Source organism: Lissotriton vulgaris, chromosome 3_1 (genome assembly GCF_964263255.1).
Source record: "Lissotriton vulgaris chromosome 3_1, aLisVul1.2, whole genome shotgun sequence".
In the NCBI taxonomy this organism is placed as follows: domain Eukaryota; kingdom Metazoa; phylum Chordata; class Amphibia; order Caudata; family Salamandridae; genus Lissotriton; species Lissotriton vulgaris.
This window is the reverse complement of record NC_141689.1, coordinates 152230813-152251474: the sequence shown is the minus strand read 5'-3', so window position 1 is coordinate 152251474 and position 20662 is coordinate 152230813. Positions and strand designations below refer to the sequence as shown.

General features: G+C 43.5%; 1 protein-coding gene across 3 annotated transcripts in view; it reads left to right on the top strand.

The window, feature by feature from the left end:
• LOC147726133 (phospholipid-transporting ATPase ID-like) overlaps positions 1–20662 on the top strand; it is a 795656-nt gene that overhangs the window by 744359 nt on the left and 30635 nt on the right. For all 3 annotated transcript variants that reach the window (XM_086960237.1, XM_086960240.1, XM_086960239.1), the window contains exon 23: positions 16421–16644. In XM_086960237.1, coding sequence (XP_086816363.1) covers positions 16421–16644 — 224 coding nt within the window. The remainder of the gene's footprint in view (positions 1–16420; positions 16645–20662) is intronic.

Here is a 20662-nt window from a genome sequence, read left to right as displayed (position 1 = left end):
AAAGCATTGAAACTTTGCACAAAGTCTTTAGGTTGAGTCCGAAAAAACAAATGACCTCTGACATTTGTTGGAACTTCTGCCTTAACTAATCAGGATATGCTATTTGCTAAGCCCATTTTACAACAAAGGTATGTGTAAGAAAGGGTGTTGTTGGGTTGACCACCGGTCAAACAGCAACCACAATCTTTGCATGGTGAGGAACAAGCCAACCCTAAATTAACCTGTGCTCAACCCTCTGGTTGCTTGGAACAGAGTAATCAAGCTTAATTTAGAGGCTATGTATAATTTATTTGTGCAACTCTTCAAATAGTAATAAAGTGAAAAGCAGCAACACACATAAAGGATCCCACACCAAGACTAGAGTGAATGAATACAACCCAAACAACAAAAATCCAATCAGTGGAACAGGAGAGATGCAATTTTAAAGACTTCTGTGAAATTAGCTCCAAAGAGCACATGGTGCCAACTGTAGATATATGGTCACCCTGGAACGGGACAAAGCTACAAGTTAAGGCCGACCACACTGGAACACTGGAGCATGGGCTGGCTATAAGGACCCAGTCAGGCCAGCTGAACAAAGTACTTTAAATTATGGTTTTGCAGAGCGTTGTGAGGGTCTGCGCCAAAGATGCGTTGAGCAGCCAAAGCAATGCGTCAGTTCTGAGATGCAGCGAGGCTGTGGTGCGAGGTTCTTTGTCATTGTCAAGATTCCCTTCTACGAGAGCTTCCGATGCGTAGCCTGGCGTTGAGGATGTGTTGCGCAGTTAAGGCAAGACATTTGTTCCTAGGAGCTGCAAGGCTGCGATGCAGAATCTGTAGTCGAGGCTGCAATCGTCAAGGAGTGCAAGGGCCTACACTGAAGATGTGTCACATAAAGGTAGTTCCAATGAGGCAGCGGGCTGCAAAGTGAAGCAGGTCTTTCTGATGGAACTTCCTCAGTCGTTTCTGCTTGAGGTTTGGGCCGCACAGCAGAGCAGAATTGGTCGGTTCCTCTGGATCCACAGAGGGTGGCAGAGCACCTTAGACCCACTTTCAAGTGTCCAGGACTGGGTGGCACCACTTGGCAGGGTAGACTCACAGATGGCAGAGTCCAAGTACTGGGGTCAAGGTTGCTGGAGCCTTCTGTCCCTGAAGCTGAAGTCAGGAAGCCAGCCATCAAGCCCTCGAGTCACTTTGGGGTCCTGAGTTCAACAGATGCTTGAGCAGTCCTCACCCAGGCACGAGGACAGCAGGTAGAAGGCCAGCAGTTCTTTCAGAGCAACAGTTCAAAACAGTGGCAGTCCTTTCAGCAGCACTGCAGTCCTTCTTCCTGGCAGACTATGCACAGATTCAGAAGTGTACCGAAGAGTTGATGTCTAGGGTTCAAATTTATACCTGGTGCCCTTCCTCTGGAAGGTCGGAAAAACATCTAGAAATCCCCTTTGAAGTCCCCAAGCATCCTGCCTTCCGTGTTCTGGCTCCAGACTAACTACAGGTGGTATGCAGCCCTTTGTGTAGAAGCAGGACACAGCCTATTCAAGTGTAAGTAGGGCTGTGACCCGCTCCACCCTATTATCCTGTGATGGCCTTCCCAGGCACACCTAAGCTCACTATTGTGTGTGGCGTTCTAGGAGGTATACATAAAGCGCAACTGTCAAATACATTCAGTCATCTGACCCAGAGACAGGCTGCAGGTACAAAATGGCTAAGACAGGAAAATGCCAACTTTCTAAAAGTAGCATTTTCAAAATTGTTATTTAAAATCCGACTTCACCATAATTTAGGATTTTTCATTACAATTCTAAAGACAGCAAAAAAGAACTGGTTATCTGTTCCTGCTGGAAGCCGGAGTCCCCCGTCCCGCACCACAGTCACCAAATGCAAGACCCGAGACTCCTCACTCAACGTTAAGCCAAGTAAGGACACCGTTTGAGATAGCCCTGCTCCCCCCATTTGTAGCATGGCACGAGCAGCCAAGCCTATCTCCAAGGCATGACTGCACACTATGTGCAACCACACCCACAACAACCCCCTGGTGAAACCACAAATGGACTCCACACGAGTTTGATAAAAACGAGTATAAACTTTTTATAAAAAAATATATGTTTAGACCACACAATACCAAAGCCAAGATATAAAAAAGGATAATATTAATTTCTGCTGGCTCGTAGGTTCAAATCCCAACCACCACTTTCAAAATGCTATGCTGGTCGCAATGCTAGAATCACACACGTTGCAATGGACAAACAATAGTCCACTGCGTAATGATAAAATCCTGTGCTGTGCATAGGAGGTATAATACAATGTGTAACAATACACCTCGGTACCTTGCAATGGGAGAAATAATACAATGTGTACCGCTACAATCATGTACTGCACAATGAAGGAATAATGCAATGCGTCACACGCCAATCACGTACTTTGCAATGAAGAAATAATGCAATGTAGGCCGTTACAATCATATACTTTGCAATTAAGGAATAATGCAATGCGTAACTACACAATGAAGAAATAATGCAATGCGGGCCGCTACAATCATGTACTTTGCAGTGGAGAAATAATGCAATGCGTAGCGCTACAATTGTGTACTTCATTATGCAGAAATAATGTCAGGCGTCATAAGACAGTCCGGCAGTTCGTTAGCAGCAATATTGGCAAAGTGTATTACGACAATCAGCCTCTTTGATAACAGTTGCCCCCCACATGTATCAACGATGACATAAAGTACAGCTTCTTACTCGGGCCCTAGTACTGCCACTCCTTTTGTCAGTACAGGCCCCAAAATCTGAGCTGAAGCAAAGGCTCACAACGGCAGAAGAACTGAGAGGCCAAGAAAGTGTCCCCCGAGCCCGCACCCCGCCCAGGTATTGATCCACGTTACCTGGGAGGCGCGATCCCACTCTCCTCTTCTACTTCAGCAAACTGGGCCTTCCATGCAGAATTTCTCAATGGGCTTCAGCGGCTCGGCCTGGCAGCTCAACTCCTCTGGGGCTGCCGGTCCGGGCTGCAACTATTAGGATGGTCTCAGGCGGCCACAAGGCACACGTACCCCACGACCCTGGGATTACTTTACTCCAGGTGCACATTCACCACAGCACCCTCCGGGTCTCCTCTGGCATAAAGCCACAAACCCAACGCTGATGGGACTCCACGTCGACTCCGAGTGCATGCTCACCAGGCACTCCTTCCTGCGGTCTCAGTTGGCACTGAGATCCGCACACCGTACTGCAGAAACTCACTTTCTTTCAGTGCACACAATGATCAGCCGATCACCTCCACAGTCCTAGGTTGCACCAAAGCACGCACACTGCTACACTGAGACTTACTCTGACGCCGGTGCCCCAATATCCAGGCGTTCTTCACCAACGCCTTCGGCCACACCACGACACGCTCACCGTATCCGAGCCTCACTTCTCCTCTGGTGCACTCGATGACCAGGCGCTCTTCACCAACACCTCCGGTACACCCCGACACGCACCCTGCGCGTCTGAGACTCACTCCACTTCTAATGCACACATTGATCAGGTGCACCTCACCAACGCCTCCTGTGCACCATGACAAGCACCCTGCTCATCCGAGACTCACTCCACCTTCGATGCACATGCTGATCAGGCGCCCTTCAATAGCGCCTGCGGTGCATCACGACGCGCACCCTGCACGTCCGAGTCTACCTTCCGCTTCGGTGCTCACGCTGACCAGGCGCTCTTCACTAACGTCTGCGGTGCAACACGACATGCACCCAGCGCGTCCAAGACTCACTTCACCTTCAATGCACACGTTGACCAGGCGCTCTTCACCTGCGCCTCCTGTGCACTACGACACACACCCAGCATGTCAGAGACTCACTTCTCCTCCGTGTGTCCAAGATCACAGAGCACACCTTCCGAGGGTCTCAAGCTGCCACAACATGCGCCCACCGCATTGCTTGAAACTTCTCTGGAAACTTTTATGTTACTGTGTTTCCAAACAGGGAGCCAGCTCACCTCGGGCCCTTGGGGTAACAAGACATAGCACAAAGCACAGTCTTGGTCAAGCAGGGGGACCCAGCACACCAAGCACAGTTCCAACAGCCTCTTCCTTGGTTAAAACAGCAAACTGCAGACCAGCCACAGATCATGAAGAGCATGCTAATTCAGCTGTGACGGACTGTTGTGATGTGCATAACGGCAGGGCACACTTTGAATGACACGCCTTTGTGCGGGGTTACGCTACGTGACCTACGGGACAGCCATTTGTTTTTGGTGGTTGCCATAGCAACTCAGAGCATTCACGGAGTTGCACTTCACTGAGCAGCATCGTTTGGAGCTCATATTTACACAGAGATTCAACAAGCGGAACAGGTGCGGATGTTGGGCATGGCGGATTAGTATATATATATTTTTTTCCTCGTTGCCATATTTAATAGTGTAATTATACATTTTGAAGTTGCTTACACTTTTTGTTTTTCTACTCTTGGTGGGAGTGTTACTTCCAAGCTTTAATAAGAACCTTTTGAGTGTGAATTGATTGTATGGAAGAAGGCCATCTGCAGGAAGAGGCAGTCATGGCTCAACAAAATTTTACAATCAGTCATCCCATTCCTTTTGGTCTAGAGGACTACATCCGGCAATGGAGTGGCTGAAGTGGAAGGAGTATTTTGTTACCTACATCAAAGCTGTTGATGAGGCAGGCAAAATGAAAGCCGATCAAATGAAAATAACTTTGTTACATTCCTTAGGACCTGTAGGTTTGAAAAAGAATACTCATATGCCTAAGATGGTTATAAGTGGAGCAATTAATGTTTTTGAAGCAGCTTTAAAAGACTTAGATAAGTACTTTGCACCTAAAGTTTGCATTAGTGTTATTCGCTATAAATTCTTCCAAAGGAAACAGAACAACAGTGAATTGGTAGATCAATACGTATATGAACTAAAGAGATTTGCAATTGACTTTAAGTTTGGGAATTTACATGAAGACTTTCTACAGGATCAGCTTGTCATGCACTGTAGTAATTCTGCCATCCAAGATCGCTTATGGATAAATGGTGATGCACCTTTGGAGGATGTATTATCCATAGTAAGAAGGCTGAAATGTCTGGAAGATGCGCTACACAACTTAAGGAGTCGGATAAGGATAATGGAAGTGTTTTCAAAATCCAAAACACGAACCGTGGACAACCACAACAAAATGTTGCCAGGAACTCTAATCAAGCATAAAGGAGTTCTTGGAGAGAAAAAAACCAGAGGACATACATTGTTATTGCTGTCGCAACAAGGATCTTTTAGCGATCAGCAGGAATTGCCCAGCTAAGAAAAAGAAATGTAGCATTTGTGGTCTTATTGGTCATTTTAGTAAGATGTGTAGAAGGAGGAAACGAAATGTAAAATTCCTGTGCGAGGATGACACTCCTACTGAAGTTGAGGTTGAGAATGAGAATCCTGAATGGGAGTGTATGAAGAATTAGCAAGGCAATTTTGTGAATAATATCACAGATAGTTCAGTTAAGGAAATACCTGTGTGTTAGATGTCCATAGGAGGAGTACCTATCAAGATTTTTGCTGACTCAGGGTCACCATATACAATAATTAACAACGGAATTTGGAAGGAGAAATTTGTTAAGAAAATAGGCCAGCAATTAATTCCCACCGATGTCAATCCATTGAGTTTTGCTGGGGAAAAGATTAACATGTTAGGTTTCAGATGGTTAACGTTCTTGTTCAAGGGAAGGTCAGCGAGAGGGAAACTTCATGTAGCTCAGTTTGGTCCCTCTGTCCTAGGTTGGATGGACCAAAAGAATTTGCATATTATTTTAGACCCAAACAGTGAGGAGAAAGTACTCATTGTGGATCATTCAAGTAAACTACAGGAGGGAATGAGTAGCATGTTTCCCAATGTTTTCAATAAAGAATGAGGTGCTCTTAAAGGGTTTGAGCACACTATTGTTCTTAAAAAGAATGCGGTAGCCAAGATATGTAAAGTGAGGCCCATTCCTATATTAATAAGAGATGAAGTTGCTAAAGAGTTAGAGGGGTTGATTGAGAAGAATGTGATTGAGGAAGTTTAAAGTTCTGAATGGATTTCTCTGGTGGTGGTGGTGGCACGCAAGGGGAATGTCAAGATCCGTTTGTGCATTGATTTGCCCCACTTAAATAACAACATTGTCATTGATAGGTTTCCACTGCTTAAGATCCATGAAATGGAATTGTCTCTCAAGGGTTCTACTTGTTTGTTTGTTTGTTTGTTTGTTTCAACTTTATTTCGGCTAACATTAGCCATAAAAGCACAAGATAAAAACATTACATATTGTTATTAACTCCATAGTCCATTTACAAAAATTTTGGGGAAAAAGATATACAATTTATCAGCTTTATAAATTATGCCCTAAAAACATTCAATTTACTTCATAAATATAATAAAATGTGTTTAAAAGCCAGTTTAAAATGTATTAGCAGCACTTAGTATTTACAAAGCAGAAGTTAAATAAACAGTTCAATTGCACTATAATTTGAGCCCAGCCTTCTTCCTGATTAAGAAAACATTATATAGGAACCTAGATATGCAAAACACAATCACTTGAGTAGTATTGGTCCTCAATATACGTTCAGCATCTTTACAAGACCTAACACCCATATTCCTGCATAAAGGTCTAATCCAGCGAACCCTGGGCAACTTATATAACGGGCAGAAGAAGAATAGATGAACATCATCTTCCTTCGCCTGCTGTGTACAGGAGATACATAGGGGAGTACCCGCGTTTCCCCCCCCCCCCCCACCTGGATGTATTTGCATTTATCTGTAGGACCCCGTATCTAAACTGTAAATATAAACTTTTTGCTATTGGTGGTCCAATCTCATCCATGAAGGGTTCAAAGGAAACAGTATCTTTAAAAATTTAAAACTTTTGGGTAAGTGAACCAAATGATGTGCCCTGTACTAGTGGGTTACTTATATAAGACCAGAATGCAGACTTTAAAGATTTTTTACAAGAGGGTGTCAGTGTCAAGGGCTCATCCCAATAATGGGATAACCCTAATCTATTTGTCCAGAGTGAAATATGTTTGAACCAAGGGATATTTTTGTGCCCATCGAACTGCATAATTTCTATCAGGCCACATATATAGTTGTCCAACTCAGGAGTGATCCATATCTTAATCCAATACAATAGAGGCCTTAAAATAGCATGATGGTCTGTACGTTTGATAGCAACATCCAAAAACACAGGAACTAGGGGGGTTCTAGACGGAATTTTTAACAACCTCCGTATAAAGATGTTTTCATCCCGTTCAAAATTCTTTTTGCAGGATGGTCCCCAAATCTCAGCCCCATAGAGTCCTGCTGATTGGGCCTTTGCTTTGAATACTTCCAACGCTGGAGTGATGGGCTTAGATTGGCTACCACCGTGAATTTTTAGAACGGGCATTGAGTTCTGACGTAGGGCTATCCTGCTTTTTTCAAGCTGCCCTTTCCAGGATAGTTTACTGTCCAACATATTTCCCAAATAATTAAAACTCCCCACAAGTTCTAGTTTTCGGTTGTTTAGGGCCAAATTTTTCCTAAAGGTATTCTGGGGATTTATAGACATGTACTTAGTTTTTGAAGAATTAATTTCCAATCCTTTATCCACGCAGTAACTATAAAAGCAATTCACCAAATTTTGGAGTCCCTTTGGGGTCTGTGAAATGAGGATGGTATCATCAGCAAAAAGTAGTGCTGGAATCAATTAGCCCCTTAGTTTTGGAGAGTCATTTGCACAGTTCCCTAAGTACGTGAGTATATCGTTAACAAAAAGTGTGAAGAGCGTAGGCGCCAACACGCAACCTTGGCGTACGCCCTGTCTCACTGGTATGGCCTGTGTTAACTCCCCTCCCTTCCCCTATCTTACTTTGGCGTAGTTCCCTGTGTGGAGTCTGATTAATTCTATAAGTAATTCACCAGGTACCCCTATGTTTGCTAATGTTTCCCATAAAAGTGTACGAGGGACAAGATCCAACGCAGCCCTCAGGTCCATAAAAGCAACATACAAACTGCCCTTCTTAATTTTGATATATTTCCAAACAATGCAAGTAAACCTAAAAACCTGGTCTACAGTGCTGACTTTTGCTCTGAACCCTGCCTGATATTTGGATAGTATCTGGGAGTCATCCATCCACTCTAAAAGCCTATTTAAAATGTGTCTGGCATACACTTTTTGAATAAGATCTATCAAGCTAATTGGGCGATAATTTGCTGGATCATAACGATCTCCTTTTTTAAAAATCGTTATGATTTCAGCCCCCTTCCAGGACTCTGGAATTGGAGTACCTGCTGCTATGGTGTTGCACAAGAAATTAATATACGGTCCCCAGACTTCTATATCATGATTGAGTAGATCGCCAGGGATCTTATCAGGTCCCGGCGCTTTCCCTGGTTTGATGGCCTGTATCGCCTGGACAGTCTCCTCTAGGCTGAAGTATAGATTAGTAGTCTGTAGTGGCAAAGAGACCACCTGTTCAGCTATGGGGAGCCCCTCTTTGTTTAGGGAGTATAACTTAAGAAAGTGATCTCTCCATGTTTTTTCATCAAGGAAGGTGTCCTTACAGGATCTGCCCGACTTATTTCCTTTTGATATTAGGCTCCAAAAAGTGGCTTGATCCTTCATTTTGGCTGCCATAAGTAGATCCGCCCAGATTTCCTCATTCCAAGCTTTTTTTGAATAGGAAAGGGTTTTCTTATAAGCTTGTCTGGTATCTCTGATTCCCTTTGAATCCTTAGTTTTAACTGCCTGGATCAGGAGAGACTTAGCTACAGGGCACTCTTTATTGTACCATGAGTTGCCATGTTCTAAGTTGGTGTTATGGGATCTATCCCCCTTCTCATAGATTTTACTCAGAAGAGGAGTTTGAGCATCAACCAAATTAAGGTGCATATCTAATACTCCATGATCACCTAAGGAGAGATCTTGGCATGTAGCAACTTTATCGGCAAAGGTATTATAAATACATGTCATAGATGCCTCCTTGGCTAAGATATATGGCCATCTTAGTGCACGCCTATTATTACTTATCTGAGGTTCACCATCATACCCCTTGGGCGCTATTTCTGTAACTGTGTTAATTTTGAAAGGCTGAGGATCCAGGGTTAATTGTAACGGTAAGTGATCACTCTCAGTCCTATACCCAACCTTGAAATCAGCAATTAAGTGCCACGAACTCATGGAGACCATTATGAAATCTATATGGGACTTGGCATTTCCTCTACAAAATGTAGGGGCCGCTGGTCTATCTGACTGGAAACGACTGTTACAAGCCCTTAAATCGTGCCCTACAGTTAGTTGTACGATTTGGCATGCCGCAACAGTACATTTTACCTCCCCATTGCTGTCTAAAGCGGGGATATTGCTTGCCTTGTCTAGTTCGTCAAATAAACCATCTAATCCCAATTTTGGCTCATATTTACAGTTCAAGTCCCCTCCTATAATTATTTGTGAGTTAGGACCCAGAGTATTAAGAAAGAGATCCAGTTGGTCAATCAGCCCAGATGCCTTATTTAAAGGGCCGGGCCTATTATATGCATTTATTAAATACACAATCTTTTTTTCTCTGGTCATTATTTTGACACCTAACAAGTCACGGGATCCGATGGAAAGCGGAGTGACTTCAATTTGTAAATCGATTTTTATCCAGATCACCAAGCCCCCAGAAGCCCTTCCTCTTACAGAAGGGGTGGCTTCGCAAAAGAAAGTTTTGTATCCCAACCTATGTGGAATATCCAGAGACCAGGTTTCCTGTAAGAGTATTATATCATTTTCGTCAAGGTAATTACCGCAGATACTGTCCTGGAGGTTCCTGGATAAGCCTGCAATATTCCAGGACAACATTTTGACTTCAAGATTTCTACTGAGTGTGGGAGAAGTTAAGTCTTGTTGGCCAGCTAGGGAAGTGGAAGACCCTGTTCTAGTCGGTGTTGGGTCTACCCCCGTTTTACTGTAGTCATTAACATCTGATCTCAAAATGCCATCCCCACAAATTTTAACAGACCTACTATTGTCTTTCACCGATTGCGGAGAAGGTAGTGGTTGTGACATTCTTCCCAGAGTAAACTCCATGCTAGTATTAATGGGGGAAGGTATAGAGGAATATGATGTGGTTAGACAATCTACCTCCTCTAGAGTGTTGAAACCCTCAAATCTATTTTCTAGGGGGGTAAAGGGAAGCTGATGTCTTGGTGCCCCTACATGCCTTGGTTTATAGAAGTAACCCAAGGGAAGTACGCTAATAAGCGTACTTTCACCCTGGGGTTCCTCCATTGTTTCCAAAATCCTCCTGGCTTGCTGAGGGCGTCTAAGATTGATAACCACACAATCTCCGCTGATGTTTTTTGAGGAGTGACCCAACCACCACACTCTGCGAACCATCAAAATATCTTCTCTGTTCTCCGGTTGAAATCTTTTAAATCTGACTAGCCAATTGACAACCTTATTTCGTAGGCTATGCCAAGATTCAGTTTGGCTTCTTTTCAATGAGGGTACCCCAGCTAAGATGATTACATAAGGGGAAGATGCCGGTGGTAATTGCAAAACATCGGAACTTGGCATCAAGTCAGTACCTTTCGGGCTATAAACTTTGGGTTTATCTGGTACCTTGCTTGTGCTTCCCTGGGTTGGTAAACTAGCTATACTTCCAGTGTTTGGTCCCGCCTTGCTTATGCCCTTGTCCCCGCCGATTAAATTAGCAGGACTTTCTAGAGTTTTTGTAGGTAGCAGCAAACTCTCCTCTTCCTTATCTACTAACATGGGTAATGGTGAGAGGTTGCTCTTTTGGTGTGTGGAACTATTCCCCGCAATCCTCAGATTTTTGCACATATGCTCAATTCTCGCAGTAAATTGTGGCAGGCTTGCTATCAGATCCTTTTCTATTTCGGCCACTGTCCCCCTAAACAATAATTCTAGGGAGTCCTTCAGTGATGCTTCTAAGGTGGCGAACCTTCTTTCTAACCCTACATCAAGTGGTGGGATAAAGCTTTCCTTTTGGGTACCCATAGATTTTAATGTAATCCCTTGCTTGACCCTAGCATTAGCATAAGTAGTTTTTGGTCTCGCACCCCCAACTTCCTTACTGTTTGGTTTGTTTCTAGTAGTAGGATTTGGTAGAGTTTTCTTTGTACCCTTACCTTGTACTTTATGTTCTGCCACTCCACAGTGAGAGCGAAGTCTTGCTGCCAGAGATGGAGTAAACTTGGGAGTAACTTCCTCAGATGAGGTAGTCACGGAGGTCCTAGGTGTATTAGACAAACGTGAGGAATTTAGTGTATCCGGTAAAGTACCAGGAGGAGGAAGAGTAGCCATATCAGAAGAAGGGGTCAAGGGAGCATGGGGGAGCCCACCGTACTCGGTTTCACTTGGATCATCAGTGGATATGTTTATGTTATCATGTGTGCTACCCAACCCTGGAGCCTGACCTGTCCCCCTAATAAGGGGTACAGGGTTGGGGTTTGCAGCGGGCGACCTAGCATTGCTAATAGCTCCCAATGAGGATCTTTTCTGTGCCTCAGCTAAACCTTGGGAAAGCCGTTTTTCCGCTAAACTTATCTCGCGTTGTAATACAGATCCTGCTCTAATTAAAAAAGCATCCATTGTTCCTACCACTCCCTCCCCCATGGCATGTGCATTTTTACGATTCACAGCCATAACAACAGTCAATGTGAAATGTCAATAGCACAGTGGTGCACTAACCAGAGTCACGCTTATCAGGGGGGTGGCCCTGCCCTGCCCTGCCTCTCCAGGCCTCGGACGGCCGCAGACGGCCCCGCCCTTGTCCCGGGCTCCTCCCGGCGATGCCTGCGCGCGTCCCGCGACGCGAGAGTTCTCGCGGTCTTTTGTGCGCCGCTGGGCGCGTGGTGTAGGGGGCGTGGTCCTCAGGGCGTCTGGGAGGTGTAGTTTCCCCCGCTCGGCGGCCGCTCGCGATGACAAACTGCGGCGGCGGGGGGAAACCAAGCTGCAAGCCAAAGGGTCCGGGCTCAGTGCACAACAATGTCTGTAGTCTCTTAGCCTCTGCTCACAAACAAAATTAGGGGACCCACTCCACCGCAGTTCTCGCGGTCTTTTGTACGCCGCTGGGCGCGTGGTGTAGGGGGGCGTGGCCCTGAGGGCGTCTTGGAGGTGTAGTTTCCCCCGCTCTGCGGCCGCTCGCGATGACAAACTGCGGTGATGGGGGGAAACCAAGCTGCAAGCCAAAGGGTCCGGGCTCAGTGCACAACAATGTCTGTAGTCTCTTAGCCTCTGCTCACACACAAAATTAGGGGACCCGCTCCACCGCAGTTCTCGCGGTCTTTTGTGCGCCGCTGGGCGCGTGGTGTAGGGGGGCGTGGTCCTCAGGGCGTCTGGGAGGTGTAGTTTCCCCCGCTCGGCGGCCGCTCGCGATGACAAACTGCGGCGGCGGCGGGGGGAAACCAAGCTGCAAGCCAAAGGGTCCGGGCTCAGTGCACAACAATGTCTGTAGTCTCTTAGCCTCTGCTCACACACAAAATTAGGGGACCCTACTTGGTTTTCCACCATTGATCTTTCCGGGACTTACCATCAGGTTCACTTATTGCCTGAATCAAGGAATCTTACTGCTTTCATAACACCTTATGGCTGCTACCAATTCAAACGCATGCCTTTTGGTCTTGCTCCGGCGGCTGCCATCTTCCGGCGCCTCATGCACAAGTTTTTCGGGCAAATAAGTGGGGTCAGATTTTTTCAGGAGCATGATAGCAAAGTTAAGGATGTTTTGAGTGTGTTACAAGATGTTGGATTAACTGTTGAAATCAGTAAGTGTAAATTTGCACAGAGAAGTGTATCCTATTTAGGGCATGTTATCAGTGAAGATGGTGTTAAACCCAACTTAGCTTTAGTGAATGCAATAGTTGATTTGTCTGCTCCAACTAACAAGGAGGAGGTGAGATCAATCTTAGGCATGGCTGAGTACTGCGCAAAATTCATTCAGAATTTTGCATGTAAAGTTTTTAACATGCGGTCCTTATTAAAGAAAAACTCTAAATTTGAATGGACGAGTGAGTGTGAGGCAATATTTGGTCGGGTGAAAGGTAATTTACAGTGTGTTTCACTGTCAGGACATAGCACATACCTCAGTATATGTCCTGCCTTTTACTTACACTGCAGCCTGCACAGGAGTTCTGGGACCTACCACAGGGGTGCCCACTGTGTATGCAAAAGGGGAAATAAGGCCTGACAAGTGGTTGCACTTGTCAGGACAACATGCTAACTTAGCAAACTACGCGCAGGCCCTACGCTGCAGGCCTGAGTTCCCTTCTCCGCGTGCCTTTGCATTCCTAGCCCTGGCACACACAGTGCACATCACCAGGGACTTTACTAGTAAGGCAAACATACCAATCATGGCCAACCAATTACCATTACACTTTACACAGGGAACACTTGTACTTTGACACTGATCAGCAGTGGCAAAGTACCCAAAGCATCTAAGTTGGCAATTCTATGTCAGGAAAACGGTCTAGGGTGAGGCAAAAAGTTTAGGGAACTTTAGCCAAAAAGGTCAAGTCCTACAGTTCCCATTTGGAAATTACAGCTTATTAAATGTAATAATGTAGCCGGAATATTATCCTATGGGAGAGGTAGGCCTTGCAGTGGTGAAAAACGAATTTCAACATGACATCTAAAATGTAAAAGTACATGTCCAACTTTTTTAATACACAGTACCCTGCCCTCTGGGCTGTCCATGGCCCACCCTAGGGTTGACTTATATGTATTAAAAAGGAAGGTTTAGTCCTGGCAAAAGGTTTAATTTGCCATGTCGACATTGCAGCTTAAAGCTGCAAACACAGGCTGCAATTGCACACCTGAGGCATGTTTAAAGGGCACCTTAATGGGTGGCACAATCAGTGCTATAGCACAATTAGTAGTATTTCATTTACAGACCCTAGGTACGCAGTACTACTTTACTAGAGACTTACAAGTAAACTAAATAGGCCAATTGAGTGTAAGCCAATTTTACCAAGTTTTCAGGAAAGAGCACTAGTACATTAGCACTGGTTAGCTGTTGTAAAGTGCACAGAGTCCTAAAACTCAACAAAAACAGGTTCAGAAACCAGGATGGTAAACGTCTGAGGATGACTCTTATAGGAAGGGCCAAGTCCAACAATGAAGTAGCAGACAGGCATGTGAGGTGTTAGTGTAAAATCTGGGTGGGAACATAATGTGGGCCCTGTGGATTGTTAGGTGGAATATGCACCTGTTTCCAAGTAATTAAGCAACAAATGTGCTTTTGGGAAGGCAAAAACATTTTGCAACATCTAATGTTTTAATAAAGCAAGCTGTTTCATCATTAATGGTAGGCTTGCTTGCCGTTCAAAATCTATAAATCAATATTGCTGAAGTATAGATGGATCTGGAAAGTTCAGGGACCGAGCCCTAAAGTCACCTATGCCCCCTCTCCTACTTGCGATGGCCCTAATTGCAGACGATATATGCAAGGTGAGAAAATACATGGTGGTTTTTTCATGTAACATAGTGGTATTAATGGCATGCATACACGTCATAATTAAATTAAGTGTTCTGCCTTATATTAAATATCGTAGCTAAGGCAGTGCCATCAAACAAGGAGAGTCCCCTCCTGTTAAACATAATTTTATTGACATGCTCTTAACTTAAATGGCAGTGGCATTTATGGATACATTTACCAATTGCAAATCCCATTACAGCTAATACAACTTGTACATAACTGGAAAACAAATTACTCAATGAAGCATTGGCGTGGCATCGAGAGCTACTGAAATCTTACTATGCATATGTAATCTGGCACGACTGAGTGGGAAACTTTGAGCACTTCCTTCGATGTCACCTGATGGGGCAGTAATCGAGCATGCCCTGCTTGGACTGTTCACCTGTAGAGACTGTCTATAGGTGTGAAGAGGCTGAGGTCTAGCTCCAAGGTGGAAAGATGAGGTGGAATTGGACAGAGACTCTCATTGCAGCAAGCTAGTGCACAGCACAAGAGGTGCAAGTGCTTGGAGTGAGGGACATGTCTTAGTATCTGGTTCCTTGTGTTGTGCAGTAGGTAGAGCTTTGTAATCAGTTGGCAGGTCAGCATGTATAATGTCCCTGTAGTCTAAACACCTTTAAGACTAATTTGTTAAACAGTTATGTGGGATCATGAGCCGACAAGGGTTGACATTACCAATAGGTAACTTAGAGATGATTAAGACCCATCTAAGATCTGGTCTGGCAAAATAAGGTCAAATGGACTTTTAGTTATTTGGAGAGCTGGCATCCTCATAATTTCTGGGAAACCCATCCTGCATTATCTCTCTCTAGCTCTCTTGCTTTGAGTCTTGTCAGAATTGAGATCCCACCATCTCAACATGGCCTCTGGAAGACAGACTGGCAGGGTGCTGTTAACGCAATCACAGGCTATAGCCTTGCATTGATGTGATGGGCAGCTCTTCTGGTTCAGAAATTGAATATGAAAACATAAGGAATAGTTAAACGAGAGTGCCGGTGAGTATGGAATCATTTTTTTAAGATGGGCATATTGATGCATCAATACTTTCCCACCACATAGCTGTCCTCTTTGATGATAATGTTGCTCTCAACCTTGATAAGTTCATTGACAGTCTGAACTCTGAGGTCGTCTCTAGCATCGCAGGGTGGAATGCTTTCAACCAGTGATCCTTTGATGATATCCTATGTTATAAATGTATCTACATATCCTTTGGCCATCCTATGGAAGATGTGTGAGATAACTGAGGCCTCTCAATGTGTCACTCTGGAGGCCCTTCAAAATCATGTTCGATCCAGGGTTCTTTATCCCATTATTTCAGGTATGTAATTTTCTAGAATAGTTCTTGGCAGGCTTGGGAGCGACTAGTCTTGCCCCCACATGGAATTCTCTATCAAACAAGGGATTCCCGATCCTCAATTCTCCATGACAGACCTGTCCTGGGACAAAGACTGTCTAGAGGACGATGACTGAAGAGCATCTGGCATCAATTTATGATAATCCCCCTTCTAGCTTGGTCATGCTGGATCTTTCAGCAGCCTTTGATATAATACATTAGGATGCGTTGCATTGCTCAATCGGACGAGGGCTTACTTTGTCATTCTAGGTGTTCCCACTCTTAGATACTGTGCATGGATCCATTCATTAGTAAATGAGTGCCGGAAAGCCACAGAAAGGCAGTATACATGGGCTCTAGAAATAACTATGACATATAACACTGTGGTTTACAAAAGGTGACACATTTCTCTGTATACTGAATTATTTGCATTTCTTGTGTTTGTAACTTATAATAGATTTCGGTGTTTATTGAGATTTGCTGTATGGAAGGATGTGTTGAATAGTAACTGTTGCACTCATATTGCGCTTGTGTTGTACCGCAAGTCCCATGCATATGTTAGCGCTTCAAACGTCAGTGATATTCTGCGCGTTTGCGTTGTACATTCTCCATGGTTTGTTATCTTCTGTTGCAGCTGCACACATTGGGGTTGGGATCAGTGGACAGGAAGGGATGCAGGCTGTGCTCTCCAGTGACTTCTCCTTTGCTCAGTTTCGATACCTCCAGCGCTTGTTACTGGTCCACGGACGCTGGTCCTACATCCGCATGTGCAAGTTCCTCCGATACTTCTTCTACAAGAACTTCGCCTTCACGCTGGTCCACTTCTGGTATGGCTTCTTCTGCGGCTTCTCAGCACAGGTGAGAGTACCATCCAAGCAGTCCCTGGTTGTGAAAACATACATTACAATAATGTCTGTCTGTAAAATATGTATGGAAAGGCCTAACATCTGCACTACAATATGTACGCAGGATTGTGCGTTACACGTTTTTCGAACAGCACATTGTTTGACAATCACATGGCCTCTTGGCGCTATTTGGGGAACACTATTGGAGCTATCATCTGTTGTGGGTGTGACCAATGGGGAAAGCTTAATAGACATTAATCACCGTTGAGCCTTTGGTCACTTTGCACATTGTGGGTCATCTCAGTGGAGAAAGTACATCATAAAGTGTCTGTGTTTATTGTGAGCTTCATGTTAAAAAGCTTGTTTACATGGTGTGGCGAAGGGTAGTTGGTCATCTGTACGTGCCCTATCATATAACTGATGTGTATGTCATCCGTGACCTGTCTGTTGTCGGTTATCCGAGCAAGAAAGTTCCATGTTGTGGAACAGACACTGTTGCTTCCCTTCCAGCTCAAGTCTGCTTTACTCAGCCTGGGCCTAATACATGATGTAGAGGCAGGTACATATTTTGAAGGATCAGACTCCAACAGTCCTAGGGTGACCAGATGGCTCCATACAACCTGGACACCTTTTTTCCTTCCTAGACTTTGAACTTACATATAATTGGTATACAGGTGGGCCTGTCTGTTTGGCTTAGTTAAAATGAACCAAGAATACAACTTCCAGAATGCACTGATATGTTAAATCAAAACCCAGAACTGGATAATGTTGTATTCCGGTGATAATGAGTCCTATGGCCACCTATAACAAGCAGTGTGGACAGGGCAAAATGAGCAGTTGTGGCCTGATGTTTGTCAGCTACATTCTTGTGGAAATGGATAAGTGCCCTAGTCATGTTGTAATACAAAGTCAGTCAATGGATGAAAGAAAGTAGATGGCTGTTCAGTGACATAGTTATCATGCCTACCCATCCCCTTCCGGTGAATTAAAAATGAACAAAACTTTCGCTTTCTGCGGTAAGGTAAGAAAGCAGCCTTAGGGCGCAGTCTATGGGTAGCACAAAATAACTGGATAAGGCCAAAAAATGGCCTACTTTAAATTAAAGAGAACCTCTAGCTGTTAAGTTCTTTACTGTGCCTGCAATGCTAAAAATCTTCACACAGTCCATGAAGATTAAGTTTTTACGTATTAGAGTTGAAAATTACATCTATGTCGAAAAAGCTACTATGTGGCACTTAAACAAGTACTGTGCCCTGAAGTGTTGGCCTCAATTCCTGCTGTGGATGCTTCAAATGTGTTTTTGAAGAACCCCCACATTTGGGGCAGTAGTTAGGGTGACCAGGTGTACCAGATTTACCTTGCAGTCCAGGCACATTTTGGTACATTTAACACATGTTGAGAGAGGGTCAACTTAACATACAGAGAGGCACGTTTTCTTGAGTTACAGTGCAGAATTAGTTAGTATCCCTTAGCAGAAGGTAATTGAATTACCACAGATGTTACTGTGTGCAAATGTTGCCTACAATTACACTTAGTGCTTGTCTGTGCTGGTGAGCGCTATCAGTTGAGTTACTCGGTGCCCCTCGGTCAATGCAAAATTGAATTCCTACTTCTATGTTTTATGGAAGGCCTAGGTTTTTAGTGTTTATAATCTGTTCACCCTAGGAGAGGCAGACACACAGAGTACAGTTTCTGGAGTCAGGAAAAGCAGTGAGGACAGGAGCAAATTCAAACAAATAAGGAATCCCAAGGCATATTTTGGGAGGGGAATTTCAGTGAGTCCTGGCTTTGTGACCAATAAGACAAAGCTTGTAGGAGAGTTGTATTCTATTACACGGGTTAGCCCATGAGTTCGAACATGCTTAGTGATGTTGGCTGAATACAACTAAACTGCTGAAATTCACTCAAAATAAAGGAGCCTATCATAAACTGGATTTCGTAGCACACTAAATAGTTCTACAATAATACTAAAAATATATTACAAAATGCTGTTCACTAACCCACGGCCGAAGTTCCACGCCTCTCCGTCCTTTTGTGTGCAAAGAAATTATTTTACCTTTTTAAAAAATATATATACATTTGGGTAATGTAAAAATGTAATATAAATTATATATTTTTTTTATTTTAAACATATTTCAATTACTTGTTTTTAATTTATTAAAAAATAAATGTAAAGTTGACTTAAAAAAATAATTACATTAATTATAATGTATTCTTTTGTTAATTGTAATAATTTGAACTTTTAGTAACTTTTAAAACATAAATATAAAAATGACTGTACCTTTAAATTTTTATTTTTTAAAAGAATTTAATTTAATATACGTAAATATTACATTCAAAATTAAGTTAATAGTGCTGTAGCATTTTTTTAGTTTATCCTACTTTTAAAATAAATATATAAGATTAATTTACAATAACCGTTAGCATAATAAACAAAACATTTTTTAAACTTTAATAAACTTTTATACATTTCTCTACACTTTACTTTAGGGAGCTGCCTTCCCCATTAGTGGGGGTCTTCAGCAAGTGTGTGGAATGTCAAACAATGCTATAAAGTCACTAGGACTTTTTTACTGACTCAGATTGCAGAGACACTTAAGTCTACACTTTTGAATAACTACACTTATAAATGGTGAACAGCCATGAGTAGTAAAGGTAATCAAGAGTAAAACTTGCACGTGTGGATTTCCTCATGTAGAAGTTTACCTTTGTGAATACAACACGTAGTGTTAGTTAACAACCATGATGCAACAAGCTTATCTGGTGGAAGTCACATGGAATAGAATAGTTCGAGTTTTTGTTCTTTTCCACCACCAGTCTCCGCCTTCTCTTAACCAGTTTTATACCTAGGGCGCACAGTGTTAGCAAGATCTGTGTTGAAAATATACTTAAAACAAGTGTTGAATAACTAGCGTAGCTCGCACTTACTGTCGCCACGAGTCGTTAATGAGACAATGCTGCTCTCTAGTGGCTCATTAAGAACTGTGCACTAGAACAGATTTTGTCTCGTTTATTTTAATGTACTGGAAGCAACACAGATTGTGCAGGATGCTTTAGAATCCGACACCCTGACTTCGAGTTTCCTTAGACCTATGGATGGGATATGCTACCCCATCTTGCATCACTACTAACTAAGCTGGAGACATTTCATCAAAAACGTTTCATCAGTTCCTTGTCTCACCATGGTGACAATCAAATGACCTCTAATTTGGGGGACACCCTCCCACTTGGTGTCTAGGACACCACTTCTAAATGTAATTTGTACTAAAATAACATCCATTCTCCATATTTCCAAGTGACCATCCAGGTGCAGCAAAAAAAGTCACAGCTCTAGGCTACGCTAATTGGTGGTATTAAGTGTGGAAAAAATATTTTCATTCGCATTAAAGTTATGATTGCAATTGGTTTAGATTCAATTTCCCCATCAGTTGTGAGCTGAAGCCTGCAACGGCTGCGTTGGACACTGTAAAGTTCGGACATCACTGTCCAGAATATCAGTTTAGATGTATCTGGATCCCAAAGAAAACTGGAAACCAGTGTTACTTTAATACAAAATATTGTCGATGGTCCTGGTTTAATCTTCCTTCACCCCTCCATCAAGTCTGTACTCTTGGAGCTGTAAAGCGTGTTGACCTGATGGTCCCAGCGCAATATCTATAATATCAGTTAACTGGATTGTTTGGGAAAGTATATTACAACATATAGAGTTTACGTTTATTACTGAGTGTGTACAGTTCTTCTGCTGTGAAATGTTACTGCAGAAGTATTCGTGGTTCTGGTTTAGAAAGCCATATGCGCGCCTATAAAGGTGAATTTAGAGTCATGAAATAATTTACTGACACACCGTATTACACTTGTATGGTGTGCTATTCCATTGGAGTAAATCTGTTAGGGGTGAGGAGTAGGCGCCTTCCAGTGCCAATCAATCAAATGGGATTTGTCAAGCGCTGCTTTTCACCAGCGAGGGCATCCAGGCGCTGAGATCCAAATTGCTAGGGTGAAATCAGTTGAACAACTGGGTGCTTATCACT